Genomic DNA, 17,693 nt, shown 5'->3' with positions numbered 1-17,693 from the left:
AGACGGATAGGAATGTAGGACTAAGAAATGCGGGAGAATTCCAAATAATCTGTACAGATTATTAGTTAATAATAGAATTTATCTATAATCTGTCCTTAGAGAGGGTGGGACATAACTCCTTGTTCCTTAAGTGTGGGCTGCACCCAGTGACTTCCTTCCAAAGAGGACAGTATGAAGAGGGAGAAGCAGCAAGTGCACGGTGGAGAAATCTGGCAAACGATACTTCAGCCAGGTCATCAAGGTCAATATCCATCCTTGATGTGTGATGAGAATATGCCTTCCTCTGTGGCCTTCCTCGGCAAAACACATAATCCCAGTGTCATCTTTCTTCAAGGAGACCAATTCCAACAGAGGGCATCCGAGACTGTGCCTGACCGTCGTCCCCGTACTCTCCGCAGCTGTCAGAGCCAGGAGAAACCGGGAAAGCCTGAGGAGCTGCCAGAGCCAGGAGGAGCCTAAAGAGGCCTGGAGAGTAAATGGAACGTGGGATCCTGGAGCAGAAAAAGGACAACGGGGGAGCCGCGTACATCTGAATGAGGCATGAAGGTCGGTTCAGAGTAGTGTCCCAACAGCGGCTGGTGGGTTGTAAGCCGTGTGCATCCTAGTGTAAGAGGCTAATGATAGAGGACACTGCGTGTGGGGTATATAGGAACTCCCCAGCTTATTTTTGCAATAATTCTGTCAATCTAAAACTGTCTTAAAGGAAAGTTTATGAAAAGAGAGTGAGAGAGGGAAGGAAAACGAGCAGCTTGGCTCTGTCCCGGCCAGGCACCGCCTTAGGCCGGGTGCGACAGGGAGCAGCGGGGGTGGAAAGGAGGGGGGAGGCGAGTGAAGCAGGCAGCCGCTTTATTTCCGAACAAGACGCCACAGCCCTGTCCCACCCCCGCACCTGGGAACCCTGAGCACAGGTGAGCAGGGCAGCTGCAGGCCTGGAGAGACAAAGTGGAGGGAGCTCTGAGTGTGTTCCTCCTCTAACCAGAGGGATGGGTCGCCACGACTGTGGTGTGACTCCTCAGCTGTCCAGGGAATAGGGAGTAAAGGGATCAGGGTCCTCGAAAGTCAAGGTGAAGCAGGAGGGGGACACACCTTCCCTGCTGGCAGGAGAAGGAACGGTGGCATCCAAGGGCTTGGAAGACAGTAGAGCAGAAGCGCCATCCTGGGGCTGGGTTCTAGAATGCTAAAGGAAGACCCAAAGTGACAGCAGTGCAGAGTCTGGGGGACGAGGGTGTTCCTGGGAAGGCGTCCAGGATGGGGGCAACCACAGTCCTGAGCTTTGTTGGCTGTCCCATCATGCTGGGCTTGCTCTCTCCCGGGACCCAGTCAGACACAAGCAGAGGCTCGCCTGGGCGCCAAGAGGCTGCCTGCTCATGGCGGGGATGCTGCCTTGGGGCAGTCCCCACTGCTGGTCCCACAGAAAAAGTCCTCAGGGAGCTCACTGAGGAGTCCATCCAGGTCATCTGCAGGGGGACACGGAGAGGGTAGACGGACTTAGTGACGACGTTAGGGTTCCACGGGACTCGGGTCCCAAGCTCCTGCCTGCCTCTCAGGGGGGCCTGGACCCGGCTGCACAGTTGGGGAGGTCCCTCCCCCTGGGCAGTGGTGACTGGGCCTGAGGCTGGCCTGACTCCTGGCTTCCCTCTGCTTCCCACACACGCACACATCACAAGAGACAAGGACAAAACGCCTGGGCCTTTCTGTCAAGAAAGACGCTCCCCTTGGCCTTGGGGATGGCCCTCTTTCCATCCAGAAGCACAGTTTTTGACCAGAGAGGCTTCAGAGGTCTGCCAGTGCAACCCGCTCATCAGATGGAGGAAGGCAAAAGGCCAGAAAAAGCCATGAGATGCATTCAGAATCATGGCATTCAGGAATCCCGTTTCTCACCTGAAGAGCGTGAGACATGGGCCCCTTCCCCTGTGGGCCTTCCTGGGCGTGCGGAATGAAAGCAACTGTCCCTGACTGCAGTTCGCAGCTGTGAGCTTGGGTCTGAGAACTCGGAAGCCGCCGATCTCAGTCATCCCTGCAGGAACTATCCCGGTTAACAGCAGCTACTGCTCACTGAGCCAACGCTCCTGTACTCATCCCTTTCCGAACTCACAATGCCCTTCGGAGGGCGTGGTTCCTCTTTACCATCCCCGCTTTGTCTGAGAGAATGGAGTTTAAAGAGGTCAGGGCAACTGGTGGTGAGTGTCCTCAAGCTCCGTCTGAGGCCAGAGGCACACGGCTTCCAACCAGGCAGCTCCGGTGTGATGGACGGGCCCAGGCAGCCCACGGGGTCAGAACTGGACACCACCCCTGCAGAGGCTAGCTTCCGGCCTGGCACGGAGCTCCTGACAACCACGCTGGAAGAAGTCCACTTGCCGGCATTCAAAATTTAATTAAGGTGCCTGGCACTATACTTGGGGAAGTGAGACGGGAACTTGATTTGTAACAACAAAAGGTGATGGGACAACTTGATTGTGACAACAAAAGGTGATGGGACGCCTGGGGGGGCTGGGTCGGTTGGGCGGCCGACTCTTGATCCTCACTCCGGTCATGATCTTGGGGTCCTGGGGTTGAGCCACGCATTTGGCCCCACGCTCAGTGGGGACTCTGCTTGCGATTCTCTCTCTTCCACTCCCTTTGCTCCTCCCCCACCTCAAATGAATAAATACATCTTAAAAAATAAGAATAAAAAAAGGTGTCCCTTACTCATTACACTATGACTGTTCAGGGAAACTCGATGTTAAATGAAGGGCAATGAGCAGACTCTGGGCCTGGGAAACTGGGAATCAGGGTAAGAACTAGGGTTGGTGTCTCCCAGCCCAGTCCAGCCACGGCTTGCCAAGCAGGCAGTGGCAAGTCTGTCCCTACAATGGCGATGTGATACCAGCCACAATATTCTAAGATGACTCTCCTCACTTATTCCATGAGCTCCAGTAATCTCCTGATGATGGTTTGGCTTGTCAGCCAGCTTACTTATAAGGAACGAGTGCAACATCTCAAGGAAGATTCTAGCATAAGGGGTAGATAACCTTTTCGTAGACTATAAGTAAATTGGCTTATGTGGTTTATCCATTGGTCCAATGTGAATTTGATTAATGTGAGAGGCTTACCCATAATCCCATGAATTTTGGGGCTGGACAGGGTTGAATTTATGGAATCAAAAAGCTAAGGCTCAGACTTGGACCATGCACGCTCTGCCTGGGTGATGCTCCCTCCCAAGGAACAAGCTGGTCTTACCCTGACAGATCTGTGTTTGGGCTTCTCAGGTCTGTATCTTGGTGCCACCCTAACCCCATCCTGCCTGCAGGATCTCTGAACTTAGTCAGAATGGGGAAATCAGCCCCCAGAAGACTGGAGGTGTCACACAGGGGTGGTGCCCGTCTATCCCCTCCTTGTGGGTAACCACATGGCCTGGAAAAGGGGAGACCCGTGGATCCCACTGTATTTGCTTTATGTAGCCCCAATCACACTGCTATAGTTAGTTTGTGGCCTACAGCCTTGCCAAAAGATACCACATCTGATTTCTGGAAGATTCTGTAAGACCCAAAGATTCACAGAAGGAGGGAAAAGATGCAGCCGGATTCTCCTGGCTGTGCTATCCAAGAGGAAACAGAAGGAGAACTGCTTTTGCTCCTGGGTGGGCTGACTGCCTTACCTGCTTCTGGGAGCTCTTCCTCGGGGGATGCCCCTGCCCCTGTGTTCGGTGCTGTTCTGAAGCCTTTTCCAGACTTTGCAGTCTCATGATGGGGGCTGCCAGGGAAGCTTCCTGGGTTCTGGGGACAGAGGGCCTGGTTACTAATGTCCGTGCCCCCGACATCCCTCTGGACAGTTCCAGGCCACCCAGACAACCTCAAAAGAATAGGTAGGGATTCAGGAAAGACACAACAGAGGAGTATGGAAGGGGCCAGTCACCCAGGGGAGGGAGCTGAAATACCAAACACCCCAAAGAGCAGGTAATTAAAGACACAAAAAACTTTTTTGGGTGATTTTCTTTCCCAATTCTGTAGGTATCTGGTGTTTTAGGAAATCTGTACATATAGGAAACAGAGTGAAGAGGCCGTTCAGAAATATGTTGAGGATTTAGCCTGGGGTTAAAAACGAGCTTTTAGGGCGTGCCTGGGTGGCTCAGTCATTTAAGTGTCTGCCTTTGGCTTGGGTCATGGTCCCAGGGTCCTGGGATGGAGCCCCGCATTGGGCTTCTTGCTCAGCAGGGAGCCTGCTTTCCCTTTCCCATTCGCCCTGCTGTGTTCCTGCCCTCACTGTCCCTCTGTCAAATAAACAAGTAAAATCTTAAAAAAAAAAAAAAAAAGACGAGCTTTTAGGGATTGGGAGATTGAGCCCCATGTCACGCTCATGCACTGGGTGTGGAACCTGCTTAAGAGTCTCTCTTTCTCTCTTTCCCTCACTAAACTAAAACAACAACAACAACAAACAGCAAAAAAACCTTTTAAGAATCTGCACACTAGCTAATATACAGGCAAGTAACGGAAATTAGTAATTAAGCTGTTTTTTTAAAGAATATAAGCTTTTTATTATTTTTAAAATTTAATTAATTAATTAATTTTTATTTGACAGAGAGAGATCACAAGTAGGCAGAGAAGTAGGCAGAGAGAGAGGGGAAAGCAGGCTCCCCGCTGAGCAGAGAGCCTGATGCAGGGATGCGGGGGCTCACGCTAAGATCATGACCTGAGCGGAAGGCAGAGGCTTAACCCACTGTGAACCACCCAGGCGCCCCAGTAATTAAGCTATTGACCATCATTCGCTGTAGGGAATGAGAAAGGAGAAGAGTAAATTTTGTTTTGCTTTATTCTGTACCATTTCAATTTTTGTCAATGTGTATGGATAACTTAACATTTAAAAGAAAAAGAAGGATGAGGTTTGGGAGTGCGGTGATTTTGAGAAAATGTGGAAGGTTAAGGGGAAAGATGAGGGAAATGGGAAGTAGCCCCACCCAGTGAAAGGTGTAACTTGAGTAGAAGTCATCAAGTCTAAAGCATTCGCTTTTTAGATGAAGCAACAGCAGGGGTGGGGACAGGACCTGTGCAAGGTCAAGTTACAAATTACCAACAGAGTGGAGACAGGAGGTCTCCCCACCCCCAGGCCAGGCCCAACAACCCAGGACCCCAGGAAGGGGGGAGGTGGCCGCAGAGAGGACACCACGCCAGCTCTGCACTCTTAACCTGGAGTGGAGCTGCCTGGAACCCCAGTCTCCCTTAGTTCCCAAAGGGGGGTGTCCCCTCCTGAGTTCTGTGCAGGTGCCCCCCCCCCCCCCCAGTGGAGGTGGAGGCCAGGAGGGCAGATGCAGAGCAAGGGCTGGCTCACATGACAGGCCATACGCAGCTCCCTGTTCTCTGCCTGGCTGCCGGAAGCAGATCTGACCCTGAGTTGCTTACTGAGGGCCACACCACCCCCCACCAGGGAAACCCACAGCCTCCTTAGTTCTCAGGTGACTCCATCCTCCCCGGTGCTCAAGCCTGCCATCAGATCACCAAGTAGCCAGCTGCTCTAGGTCCTGTTACTGCGCCGTCTGGCAGGCGGGGGCACTGGGAACAGGAGGATGTGGCCCCGTCTCCAGAGGCATCTCTTCACCTCCGGGCAACTGCCCCCTTCACGTCTCTGCTCCCCAGGGTGAAGGAGCGCAAGGTACCAGAAGATCCAGTCAGAGAGAGGCCCCTGTCAGTCCCCATTCCATCCTGCTCCTCTTACCTTGGGGAAGGGCTGAGACGGCTTGAGGAAGTTCCCATCCCCGGAATCTGGGCTGTAAACATGGACCAGGTTGTTGGGCGTCACATTGAGGTAGTGATTCCGGAGCGAAGGAGAGAACACTCCAACCTGGAGCCGGGGACGGGGGAAGGTCAGTGTCCTCATGGAGCCCTAGACACTGTCAGATGCCACCCGGTCCCCGCCTGCATCTCTCTCGCTGGCCTCGGCACCGGGGTCACACAGATGGCTTCGCCCCAGCCCTGGGACCAGAGCAGAACCATGTACCACACCCTCTGCCCCTCACAGCACCACCCCTCATCCCCACCCACCTCCGAAGGATGGGAGCCAGGCCAACCCCTCAGGGACCTTCTCCAAGGCGGGAGGGTTGGAGAGCAGGTCCCCGTTTGGGGCGCCCCTCACCTGCTTTAGCAGCAGCACCGAGCCAGGTTTCAGCTCACTCTGGCGGGTCTCGAGGAGCAGCCTGTGCACTGTGCCCCGCATCTCTCCTGCAAATACCACGTGGCCCATCAGGCTGGCTCAAGGGCAGCAGAGGGACTGCTTTGGGCCCTGGCTGGGAAGTGGGCCGCTCACTGCCTCAATTTTCCCGTCTGCGGATGGAGAGGATGACTCTTCCTCATCTCCTGAACTCAGCGAAGGCCACTCATCAGACCCACTCAGGGCCTGATTGCTCACCCGTGGGGTCCTTGAAAACCACGCTGGCGTCCATCACGCTCCGCCTCAGGGACTTGATCATCACGGCCATGTGGGGGACCTTGTTCCTGGGAAGCTGCTTCAGGGCTGCCTGGTTACGAGGAGAGGCATTTGCTGAGCAAACGGCATCCCACCTGTGAGGTTCCCAAGTGGGCCAGGGCAACAGGGGGGCTGGGTGGGGGGCTGAGGACAGACATGGTGAAGATCTTCCTTCTGTGGAGGGCAAAAGGGCGGTCTGAAGGCCTCATCCTGTCTCTTTCTAGCAGACCTGAGGCTGGCAGGGCCTTCATTTATCACCACCCCCCGCTTCCTTTCTCCTGCATATGTGTATTTATACAGAGCTCCATCCCCGCGGGCGGTGGGCATGTGTCCTCACATGAGCCAGGACCTCTCGGGAGCTTGAAGGGTAGCTGTGTGCCCACCCCATCTCAGCCAGGGCCTGGACACGCAGAGACATACCCATACCCCACTTTCGCCTTCCACCTGTGCCCAGCAGCAGTGAAATGCTGGGTGAGGAGAAGATGCAACCAAGGCGACTCCATGCAGCTGCTTGGAGATAGGCCTGGGGTGAGAGGGAGCAAAAGGACAGCCCCCTTTCCTAAGGTGGAAGAGGACAGCAGGTTGGCAGAAAGGGTAGAAATGGTCTTTCTTGGGGCGCCTGGGTGGCTCATTCGTTAAGCATCTGCCTTGGGCTCAGGTCATGATCCCAGGGTCCTGGGATTAGGTCCTGAATTGGGCTCCCTGCTCGCCAGGAAGCCTGCTTTCCCTCTCCTGCTCCCCCTGCTCTTGCTGTCTCTCTTTCACTGTCAAATACATACATAAAATCTTAAAGAAAAAAGGAAGGAAAAGAAATGATCTTTCTTGCACAGCTCAGCACCCGGTGCCCTTACCTTCCGCAGCACCATGACAATGCTGCAGGCGCGGAGGAAGCAGGTGGGGTCTCCCTCGTCTAGGCCCAGAGCAGACTTCATGGCCAGCCACGGCCCTCGCCCAAAGTCCTCCTCGGCCGATGCCTGGGAACTGGTAACAATCTGGTACCACAGAGCAGAGGGGGCCTGTGTGAGTGGATCCACTCACTTCTGACCTTGACTGAGACAGGAGGGGGGGCTGGGAGGGAAGGGCGAATTCCCTGTAGCATGGTAACCTGTCTCTTCCTCTCCCACGTCACAAAATGGCAGGAGGGATTTTGCTGCATAGCATGCCTTTCACTGAGCAGCAAAGCCAACGGTTTATTTATTTTACCCCGGGTCGTAAATCAGTTGCACTGAAGCAAAAGTCTAAGTCACTTGTGCAACAGACGCGAGAAGTACTGGGGCCGGGGAGCCCCTGCCCCCACACGGACAGGTTTCCAGGCTGCCTTAGCCATTTTGAAACCAGTCACATTTTACCTGGGATGCTTAACTATTAACCTTCTTGCATTAAAAAATGCTTTGGGGCACCTGGGTGGCTCCGTCGGTTGAGCGTCTGACTCTTGGTTTCTGCTCGGGTCGTGGGACTGAGCCCAGCGCTGGGCTCCGCAGTCAGTGAAGAGTCTGCTAGTCCCTCTGCCTCTGCCCTCCCTCAAATGAATAAATAAAAAATCTTTAAAAAAGAAAACGCTTTGTGACCAGATGGATCTGTGGTTGGGCAGCACAGAGAATTAAAAGGAAAAGTGGGTCTGAGGGTAGAGCAGGTCGACCAGAACCCTGGTGAGGAGGGAAGATGGGTCTCACCGACCCAAAGGGAACCCACTGGAGGCCAGACGAGGGCAGATCCTTCCCAGCTCAATTCCCAGAAACCTGCGAGGGGTTCCTGAGACACAATTTCCTAATACTTGTGACACTGCCCTCCCCTGAGGGAAGATGGGAGTTAGCTGGGCCTTTCTTTCTTAGGTGAGAAAGAAGACTGGACGTGTGACATCGGTGGGCGTCAGGACAGGCTTCATCCTCCGCCAGTAAAACCACCACATCCCCAAACGGCCTTCCCCATGTGCCTCTGGTGCGGGAGCCCCGGAAAAGGCCTAGTACCCCAGACTCCGCTTCTCAACTCCTGAAACCCACAGGGGTGTCCCTCACCCTTAAACGACACCCAGAAAGTCAGCATATGTGTGGAACTAGTTACCTCTGTCCGGAATTTAGCCAGAGCACCATGAGTCGGAGTCTGGGGTGTGGAAACCATGATCTCCTCGAGATGCTTCCCGCTGAACTACAAGGGGAGAGAGAAGGGGAAGGCGAGAGCACGCGGGGCAGCTGTTACTTACAAGTACAGCGTCTTGTCTGGGTTACATAATGAGTTCAGGAAACTATCGGGGACAATTAACACATATCACAGCTCTCCTAACGAAGTCTCAGGAGCCTTGCTGGCAGCTCAAAAAAGATGCTTTGGGGATTGTTTGGGGAATGTGAGGAAGCTGGAGCTGGCCCAGGAGCAAAACCCAGGGCTTCCTGAAGGAGCCAATGACCCGGATAGGGAGGCCTGGGATAGGCACAGAGGCAGCTTTCCCCAAGTCCCTTCTCAGGGACCTAACCCTTTCCCGCAGGGATCCACCCCAGGAGGAATGTGGATGGCCTCCTTGGATTTCCCTTAGAGTGCCAGCAAAGGGCAACAAACAGGCAGAGATGATTTGAACCGGCCTTAAAATGAGAAGAAAGGAGTGCACCAATCACAACCAGACCAGACACTCAGGGTCCCGTTATCTGGGATCTGACCCAAGATAGTTTGACGGAAACTGTCCCTCTACCACCGCTGACTCCAAACGGTCGGCATAGCACAGCTTCTCCCTGCTGACCCCATGCGCCCGCCACAGCGGCCCGTTCCGTGTACCTCTGACAGCATCCTGCCCTTCTGCCTCTGGGCCCTTGCACATGCTCTTCCCTGTCTTCCCACTGCTGAGATGTCTCCCAGAGCACAGCTTTCCTACATGCACCTGTCCATCCACCTCCTACCTGCCCCTCCAAAGCCCACTCAGTCACCCCAAGAAGCCCAGAGTCTCCGCAGCACCCAGGGACACTCTGTATTTTACGTATCACCGCTAGTTTGCATCTGCTGCTTCTGCTGTGCTGTGGACAACGTGGACGGCCATGCCCATCTTAACCTCTGCATTCTCAGCTCCAGATTAGCAAATGTAAGTGAATGGCTCTTCTTGCCCCAGTACTAGCAAACAGTAGGTGCTCAACAAAGGAAAGGCGTGAGGTTCTCAGAGCTCGGAGCGCCTCTCTCACCTGCGGTGTTCAGTTCTTCCTTCCCACTTCTTTGAACTTCTTCTGAAGCTTTGGAAACCCTCTCTCTGCACTTCCTTCCCCCCCCCATCCCCCACCCCCTACCCCGCATGTCTGGGACAACTGTCCTTCACCTGGTGAGGCAGGACCCCGGCCGGGCCAGGGAAGCGCCGTGTTTTGGGGCTGGCGGGCTGCTGGGGTGTCCGGTGGGCGGCAGTGACCAGCCGCACCAGGTGGTTGGTGACGATGGGCGTCTGCAGAGCTGCCTGGGGAACAGGGGAGGAATGGGAGTTCTTTGGGGTGCTGAGAGGACACCTGACAGAAGACACGGGTGCTCTGGGTCGTAAGGGGCTCTGAGGAAACGATCCGGAGATGGTCCTTGAGGGAGCAGAGCACATGGAGCTGGGAGTCCGTGCTCCGGGAAAATGAGATTTGCCAGGTACGGAGACGTCTGGACACTGGAATGAGTGACCAGGAAAACGGTTTTGAGGGCAGCTCTGAACAGGCCTGCCAGCCGCTTGGGGAGGCTGTGGTGCCTGAAGAAGGGGGCCCCTCCGACAGGCTTCCCAGCGGGGCTGCTGAACAGGAATGGGAAGGTCACCAGTGGCAGCCGATCTCGCATGGGGCTCTGAAGTCCTGCAGTGGACAACATGCTCTGGAGGCTGTCCATAGGCTGATGGGACACTAGTCATGTCGGGGGAAGGCACGGGCCCTTTCAGGCAAGACCCGCTCAGCTCAGTGATCCGGGCCTTTTTAGCCACCGCTGAGTCCTCCTGATGGCAGGTGGCCAAGATTCCTGGGGCCTCACGGCTGCCTCCAAGGTCCAGGTCCATGCTTGCCAGGACCTTATCAAATTCATCTTGTTCAGGTCCCTCGAAGCCCCCAGTCACCGGCTGCGGGCTCTCCAACCCAAGCAGGGGGCGGGAGGCGGAGGTCTGGCGTCTGGGTGGCACTTGGAGCACTTCCGCCAGTGCCACTCGTCTTTGATGGCCAGTCCAGCTGCTAGAAGTCGGGATAGGCCTTAGGGAGGCTGTTCCTACAGAAGGTGGACCCCTGATGGCCGCGGGCATGCTGGAGGTAGAAAGGCGGAGTCCCAGGGCTGATGGGCCCAAAGCCTCTGAAGGAGCAGCGCGGCCGGACGGCAGCTGCCCGGAAGACTGTGCCTGCCCGGAGTCCCGTGGGCTGGAAGAGGCGGGTCTCAGGCACGCAGCCTTCACAGCTCGCGAGCCAGCAAGCCGATTCTCTGCATCCTCCACGGCAGACAAGAAGTCCTACAAAGAAGTAAAGACGGTGGGTCTTGGCATCCAGACATCAAGAAACACTCTGCTTTTACTGGTCCAGGTATGCAGTAGGTACATGGAAGCAGATACATGGAAGCAGGAAACCAAGGCATGAAAGGCCGTGGTGGGGTCTTTCACCACCTTTGACCTTGCCCATGAGCCCACTTCCAGACTTTTTTTAAAGATTTTATTTATTTATTTAACACACAGAGATCACAATTAGGCAGAGAGGCAGGCAGAGAGAGAGAGAGAGAGAGAGGAGGAAGGAAGCAGGCTCCCTGCTAAGCAGAGAGCCTGATGTGGGGCTCGATCCCAGGACCCTGGGATCATGACCTGAGCCGAAGGTAGAGGCTTTAACCCACTGAGCCACCCAGGAGCCCCACTTCCAGACTTTTTAAAAAGATTTTACTATTATTTTTTAAGATAGTATCTACATGCATTGTGGGACTCAAACTTATGATCCCAAGATCGAGAGTCGCATGCTCCACGGAATGAGCCAGCCAGGCGCCCCACCACCCCCAGACTTCTACCAGAACCATCCAGGGGCGCCTGGCTGGCTCAGTGGATGAAGCATGCGACTCCTGATCTCGGGGTCATGAGTTCAAGTCCCACGTTGCATGTAGAGATTACTTAAAAATAAAATCTTTAGCACTGTACGTTAACTAACTGGAATTTATTTTATTTATTTTTTAAAGATTCCATTCATTTATTTGAGAGACAGAGAGCACGAGCTGGGGCAAGGGTGGGTAGAGGGAGATGCAGACTCCCTGCTGAGCCAGGAGACCAATGTGAGGCTGGATCCCAGGACTCCAGAATCATAACCCGAGCTGAGGGCAGATGCCTAACCAACTGAGCCACCCAGGCGCCCCACTAACTAGAACTTAAATAAAAATATGAAGAGGGGCGCCTGGGTGGCTCAGTCAGTTAAGCGTCTGACTCTTGATTTTGGCTCAGGTCATGATCTCAGGGTTGTGAGATCGAGCCTTGCATCAGGCTCCACGCTCAGCACGGAGTCTGCTTGAGATTCCTTCTCTCTCTCTCTGCCCCTCCCCTCTCTAAAAATAAATAAACTAATTAATAAATTAAATTTTTGAAGAAAAAAGTCTTAAAAAAAAAAGAAACATTCTAAGGCTAAGTCTATAGGTAGCTTCTCTCGGGGGGTGGGGGAGCAGTGGCAGTCAGGGGATCAGGCAGAAGCAAACATACCAGGGCACCAAGGAATCGAATCACCCAAGATTACACACCCATCTCAAGGAAATAAGTTTTCTGGTGTCCAGCCTGTGCAACAGGGATCTCTCCAGCTGGTCACGCTGCCTGTCCTCAGCCCACTCCTCTCCCCCTGCCCCACCACACACACACAACCTTCAGTAAGCCAGAGAGGCCTTGGATCCAGCAAAATAGGCAGAAGTTAAATATAGTTTTTCAGGCAGGTTAAATTAAGTATGGATTCCAGTTGGGAAGCAAGGTGAGATTGACACCTTTGAGAGCAAGAGACCTGTTCTGAGGGTGTTTTTGAGTCAGAACTGCTGATTTAACTGACAGGAAGGTCCCCTCCACCCCCATCCTTTGGTGCTGCATTGGATTGTCTGGGCCAGAGAAGGGTTTTTCCCTGCTTTGTGTATTGTCAGGAGAATGGCATATCCCAGTGGGACTACCATGGGGTTTAGCAATAACAATATTAGAATTACAGCAGCAATGAAATCCTGACAATCCTTTTCTCCTAAAGAGCTCACTCTTAGACATGATGTCATCTGCCTGGGGAAGGAGGAAAGGGGCTAGTCTTAGAAGAGAAACTTGAATTGTCATGGGGCACCTGGGTGGTTCAGTGGGTTAAGCCTCTGCCTTGGGCTCGGGTCATGATCCCAGGGTCCTGGGATCGAGCCCCGAACTGGGCTCTCTGCTCAGCAGGGAGCTTGCTTCCCCCCTCTCTCTGCCTGCCTCTCTGCCTACTTGTGATCTCTCGCTCTCTCTCCATCAAATAAATAAATAAATAAATAATCTTTAAAAAAAAAATCTTAAAAAAAAAAAAAGAAACTTGAACTGTCAGAGTTCTTCACTCCTTTTTTTCCTTTTTTTTATTTTCCAAGTAATCTCTATGCCTAACATGGGGCTCGAACTCCAGACCCCGGGATCAAGAGCGACATGCTCCACTGAGCCAGCCAGGTACCCCAGAGACCTTCACTCTTAATCCCATTGCCGGCCCCGCAGTCCTCCCATCACCTGGTAAGACCCAAAAGGGACACTTAGCAGTCACTTTTTCAGCCTGTAATTACACATCTCCAAAGCTGAAAGACAAAGACAGGGACACATCTCCTCAACAAAGCTAGCAATTTTGAATTTTTTGTAAAAACAAAATTCAAGTCCCCAAAGTGATCACAAAAACATCTTACAATTTGAAATGGCACTGGGTGCCAGGGACCACATACACATTTTACTGCGATTCTCTCAATAAATTTTCACGGTGGTCCTAATAGGTGTTATTATGATTCCCGTTTTATGGATGCAGAAATGGAGACTCAGAAGTTAAATAACTTTACAGAACCAGGACTAGAACCCATATGTGCCCTGTCACTACGTCTTAGGGCCTCAATGAATGAGACAAGCCAGAGACCGGTTTTTAAGAGGTCTGAGGAAGGTCTGTCTTCGCTTTCCAACCTTAGGTTCCAACGGCCTCAAAGGAAGGGGAGTGTGGGGCCTGGGCTGCCAGAAGGGTCCCCGGTGCAGCATTCATCACCGGACTAGGTACAAATGGGGCATCTTGACAAATTCTAAATTCGATTTTTAAAGCACAGTGCTGAGAGACAAAAAGTAAGTTTGAAAGGCTTGTCATTGATAAAAGAAAGCAATTGTACTCTATAAATATAGTTTAGTATCTATGTATGTTAGCCTGGAATCAGGAGGCCAAGACCTCACCGTGGTTGTTGGTGTTGTGTTTTTTTGTTTTTTTTAAAGATTTTTTATTTATTTGACAGATAGAGATCACAAGTAGGGAGAGAGGCAGACAGAGAGAGAGAGAGGAGGAAGCAGGCTCCCTGCCAAGCAGAGAGCCCGATGCGGGGCTCGATCCCAGGACCCTGGGATCATGACCTGAGCGAAAGGCAGAGGCTTTAACCCACTGAGCCACCCAGGCGCCCCTGGTGTTGTGTTCTTAAACAGGTTAATTTACCTCTTTTGCATTTTGCCTGCTTAAATCCTGCCTCTTTCTGAAAGGGGTTTCAGGTAGCGATTTTGGGCCTCCCAGACCAAACTATATCCTTTGGATCTGAGCGGGAAGAGAGCTGCAGGGAGTGTTAGCTAGTTCAGTGATCTCTGACTATAACCCTAGATTAGAAACAGCCCTGCCTGGACCCATCCCCAAAAATTCCGATTTAATTGGTGTGTGGAAAGGCCTCAACAGTGGTGATTCTGACGTGTCGGCTTCTGATATAGTCTAATCCCTCATCTTCTGAGCAAGAGGGAAGTGTATTTGAGGCAGAAGAACATCCCTCCTATTATAGAAGAGAAAACAGAAGGCCAGAGGATGAAGTAATCTGCCCTGGCTCACGTAGTGACTTGGTGACCCCAAGCCTCCTGCCATCCACTAACTGTGTTGTCCGTGGCTCTCCATAAACTTTCTTCCCCCCTCAAGCGTGTCATCATAAAGGTGAACTGAATCATCCACATGACACAGCTTCCAGGCAAGGGCCCTAGTAATTTAAAGGTATGTCCATTAGGCAGCTCACATCTCTGTTTTTCTGTCTCTAAAACAGTTAAGTAGGTTGTTTACATGTCTCATCTTCTCTCAGCCTCTCACAGACAAAAAAGCTATACATGTCATGTAAAAGGAGGCTGGGGAAGACTGCTTCAAAATGTTCTGGGTCTGGGTGTTGACAACTCAAGACGTCCTCTGCTATCTCTGATCACCAACACTTCCTTACCTCATCTTCAAACTCCTCTTCCACAGTAAACAGCTTCTGCAAACTGCATGCCTGAAAGGAAAACAAAGCAATTGAGGTTGGAGGAGAGATACCGCTTGCAAGTACATTCTGTCCTCACTACGCTTCTTTCCAATTCTAACAAGACCATTGGGTGTACTGTTTTTTGTTTTTGTTTTTGTTTTTTCCCCCTAGTGTTGAGGGAGGAATAAGGGATGAGGAGGGAAGAGATGGGATTTACTTAAAGATTTAGAGAATTCAAAAACAAACAAACAAAATAAAGATTTTGGGGGGGGGGGTGTCTCAGTGGGTTAAGCCTCTGCCTTTCAGCTCAGGTCTTGATCTCAGGGTCCTGGGATGGAGCCCTGCGTTGAGCTCTCTGCTCAGCAGGGAGCCTGCTTCCCCCTTCTCTCTGCCTGCCTCTCTGCCTACTTGTGATCTCTGTCAAATAAATAAAATCTAAAAAAAAAAAAAAAAAAAAAAAAGATTTAGAGGATTCAGAATCCTTTCTTGCAAAATAATCCACTCGGGTCCATCTGTGTTAACCTTGAAAGAGGGAGGAAGAGGCAATGGGAAGGGTTAAAAGGGCGCATGGGTCATTCTTTAGCCTCAGCACTGGGCACAAGGGCTGAAGGATTTTGCAACATCCCAAAGAGTTGGCCTGGGGAACCTATGTGAAACGTCAGAGAGGTTACCATAAATCCAAGCATGCCCAGTACAGTGGCCTCGTTTCTGAAGCAAGTGGTTTCCTTCTATCTAATCCCATGCGCCAAAGCCAGCGTCCCGGGTGGGTTGGATGCCCCGGCCCAGAGTTCCATCTTTCTAGGCAGCAGGGCCGCTGTGGGCAGTTCTTTGACATGTGTCAAGCCCAGCGCGGTGGGCTGTGCCTACCCCCGCCCCCATTGCCGGAGCAGCAAGAGCTATAGTGAGACACACCCGCGCAACCCAGTGCCCAAGGATCAGGGGGTACGGGGCGGGAGGGATGGGGTCGGCTCTGGAGGCGTGACGTTCGGGCACACCGAGAACCACGAGCAGTTCTCCAAGAGAGGTAAGAGCAGCAGGAGGGAAGCAGGCCCAGAGGGAGGTGCGTGGAGAGAACCTTCCCAAGGTCTCCGGGCAAGCCCTGACTACAGCCCAGGTGTCCCGAGGCCACCAAGCTCTGACCCAAACCCTAACCCGGTTGTGCGGCAGTTCCACAGCCTGGGGCGCGGCATTACCATGGCGACGGCCGACGGCGGGCGGCCTCTGGCCCCGGGTGGGGGAGGGTGTTTAGCCGGGCAGGCCCCCCCCTCGAGGGGTCGCCGGGGCCTCGGACTTGTCCCGGGCGGGACAGTCGGAGTCCGGACTTGCGGGGTCTCTGGTGCGAGGTCGGAAAGGCACGACTCTGCGACTCGGGCGGGGGCCGAGAGGGGGTCGCCGGAAAGCCGGGGGCCGAAGCCCGTGGCTGCTTTCGAAGTGGCCGCCACTCCGGCGTCTCCGCCCTCTTAAAGGGGCGGGCCTATTTCTATCCCGCCGACGCAAAGACTCTTCCTCCTCTGTCTTCCGCCTCGGCCTTAAAGGGAAACGAGTGGGCTCTCGGTCGCCCCCCAGCGGCCGCTGGGGCCAGATTGATTGGTTCAACAGGAGTTCTGGGACCGCAGGTTGGGAATCTTGGGTCCCCAAGTTAAGCACACTGGGGACTGGGTCCTGGAGCATAACTCTCATTCACATTAGAATCCGCCCCACTGGCTGTTTGTTCATCTATCCATCCATACTTGCAACACGTATATTAAGCAAAGATGTTCTTGGTCTTGTTCTTTTTAACCCTTGATATTTCAACTTAGATCCCTTCCCCCATCCAACACTCTGTTCCCTTCTCAGCGCTTTCCATAATTTATAACTGTCATGGTTTACATCTTTATTGTGTGTCCTCCTCCCTAAAATATGAGCTCCTGGGGTTCAGCACAAAACAAACAAACAAAAATGAGCTCCATGAGGGCAGGGACTTTGTCTGGCTTGTTCAACTTTGTGTCCCCAGCACTTAGGACAATGCTCAATAGAATTATTGGAGGAATTGTACAATGACTGCCGTGTATCTGGCATAGTACACAACACTGAGGATCGAGAAATGTAATACTCCTTGTGCCCTCAGGTTCACAACTTAGGGAGACAGGTCAAAAGGTAGTCTAGGCTAGTTGTGCAGAGAGATGGGCAGGGATGCTGTGAGCCAGCCCTCAGTCCTCCCTCTGTTTTTCTTCTTGCTTGTCACTATAAGACTAGTTGGAGAGAGCCTAGGGCTGCATAGCTTTGAGGACTCAAAAGACAGGAGGAAGGTAGCTGACTCAAGTTCTTAATGATCTGATCTGAGCCAGCCTTGGATTTTCCCCAGGGTGACCTGGCCTGGCCTCTCCTCTGGAAAAGCATCATAGCTTCTTGTGGACAAGTTTACCTGTCCCACGTCAGAATGGAAGCCAGAATGGTGATGGGAGATGGAAGCTGGATCCCTGCTAACTCTGACCCAAGTTAGAAATTCCCTCACAGCCTCTGTGCTTCTTCTGAGCTGGGGTTCAAAATCCCAAGTCTCCCACTTACAGACCTCCTCTTCCTAAGTGGAGCTCATTCTGCTCAGCTATGGATAGTCCTGGAGACCCAGGGCATCTGGGCTCTGCCAGCTCCAGCTGAAGGGAGATCACAGAGCCCCAAAGACCAAGAGGGCTAAGAGCAACTCCTACCCACCCTGAAGTTTGCAGCTTCCAATTTTAACCACTAGCTGATTTTGTCTTCACAAAGATCCCATGAAGAATGGCGGGGGGGGCTGGTATTATTTTACAGATTAGGAAACTGAGGCCCAGGAGGTAAGAGAGCCCATCAGGGTCAAACAGTCCCTCGTGGTGGATCTTCTGATGGGAAATCCTGTTTTCTCCTCC

The 17,693-nt window shown here is 52.8% G+C and overlaps 1 protein-coding gene across 2 annotated transcripts; it reads right to left on the bottom strand.

The window, feature by feature from the left end:
- Positions 1-829: 829 nt before the first annotated feature.
- On the bottom strand, positions 830-16,252 carry HROB (homologous recombination factor with OB-fold). Of its 2 annotated transcripts, XM_045986669.1 has the most exons (10): positions 16,005-16,252; positions 14,791-14,841; positions 9,728-10,864; positions 8,497-8,580; positions 7,287-7,427; positions 6,379-6,487; positions 6,106-6,191; positions 5,689-5,814; positions 3,638-3,755; positions 1,230-1,457 (listed from the first exon to the last, which is right to left on the bottom strand). In XM_045986669.1, the coding sequence occupies exons 1-10, from the start codon at positions 16,005-16,007 to the stop codon at positions 1,366-1,368; spliced, it is 1,947 nt and encodes a 648-aa protein (XP_045842625.1). In that variant the 5' UTR covers positions 16,008-16,252; the 3' UTR covers positions 1,230-1,365. The 2 variants fall into 2 exon arrangements, with proteins under 2 accessions (XP_045842624.1, XP_045842625.1); XM_045986668.1 differs by lacking the exon at positions 3,638-3,755 and having other exon boundaries at positions 830-1,457.
- Positions 16,253-17,693: the final 1,441 nt, after the last annotated feature.

The sequence above is a fragment of the Meles meles genome, chromosome 18 (assembly GCF_922984935.1).
Source record: "Meles meles chromosome 18, mMelMel3.1 paternal haplotype, whole genome shotgun sequence".
Classification (NCBI taxonomy): domain Eukaryota; kingdom Metazoa; phylum Chordata; class Mammalia; order Carnivora; family Mustelidae; genus Meles; species Meles meles.
The sequence above is the reverse complement of the archived record's forward strand: the minus strand, read 5'-3'. Positions and strand labels throughout refer to the sequence as shown.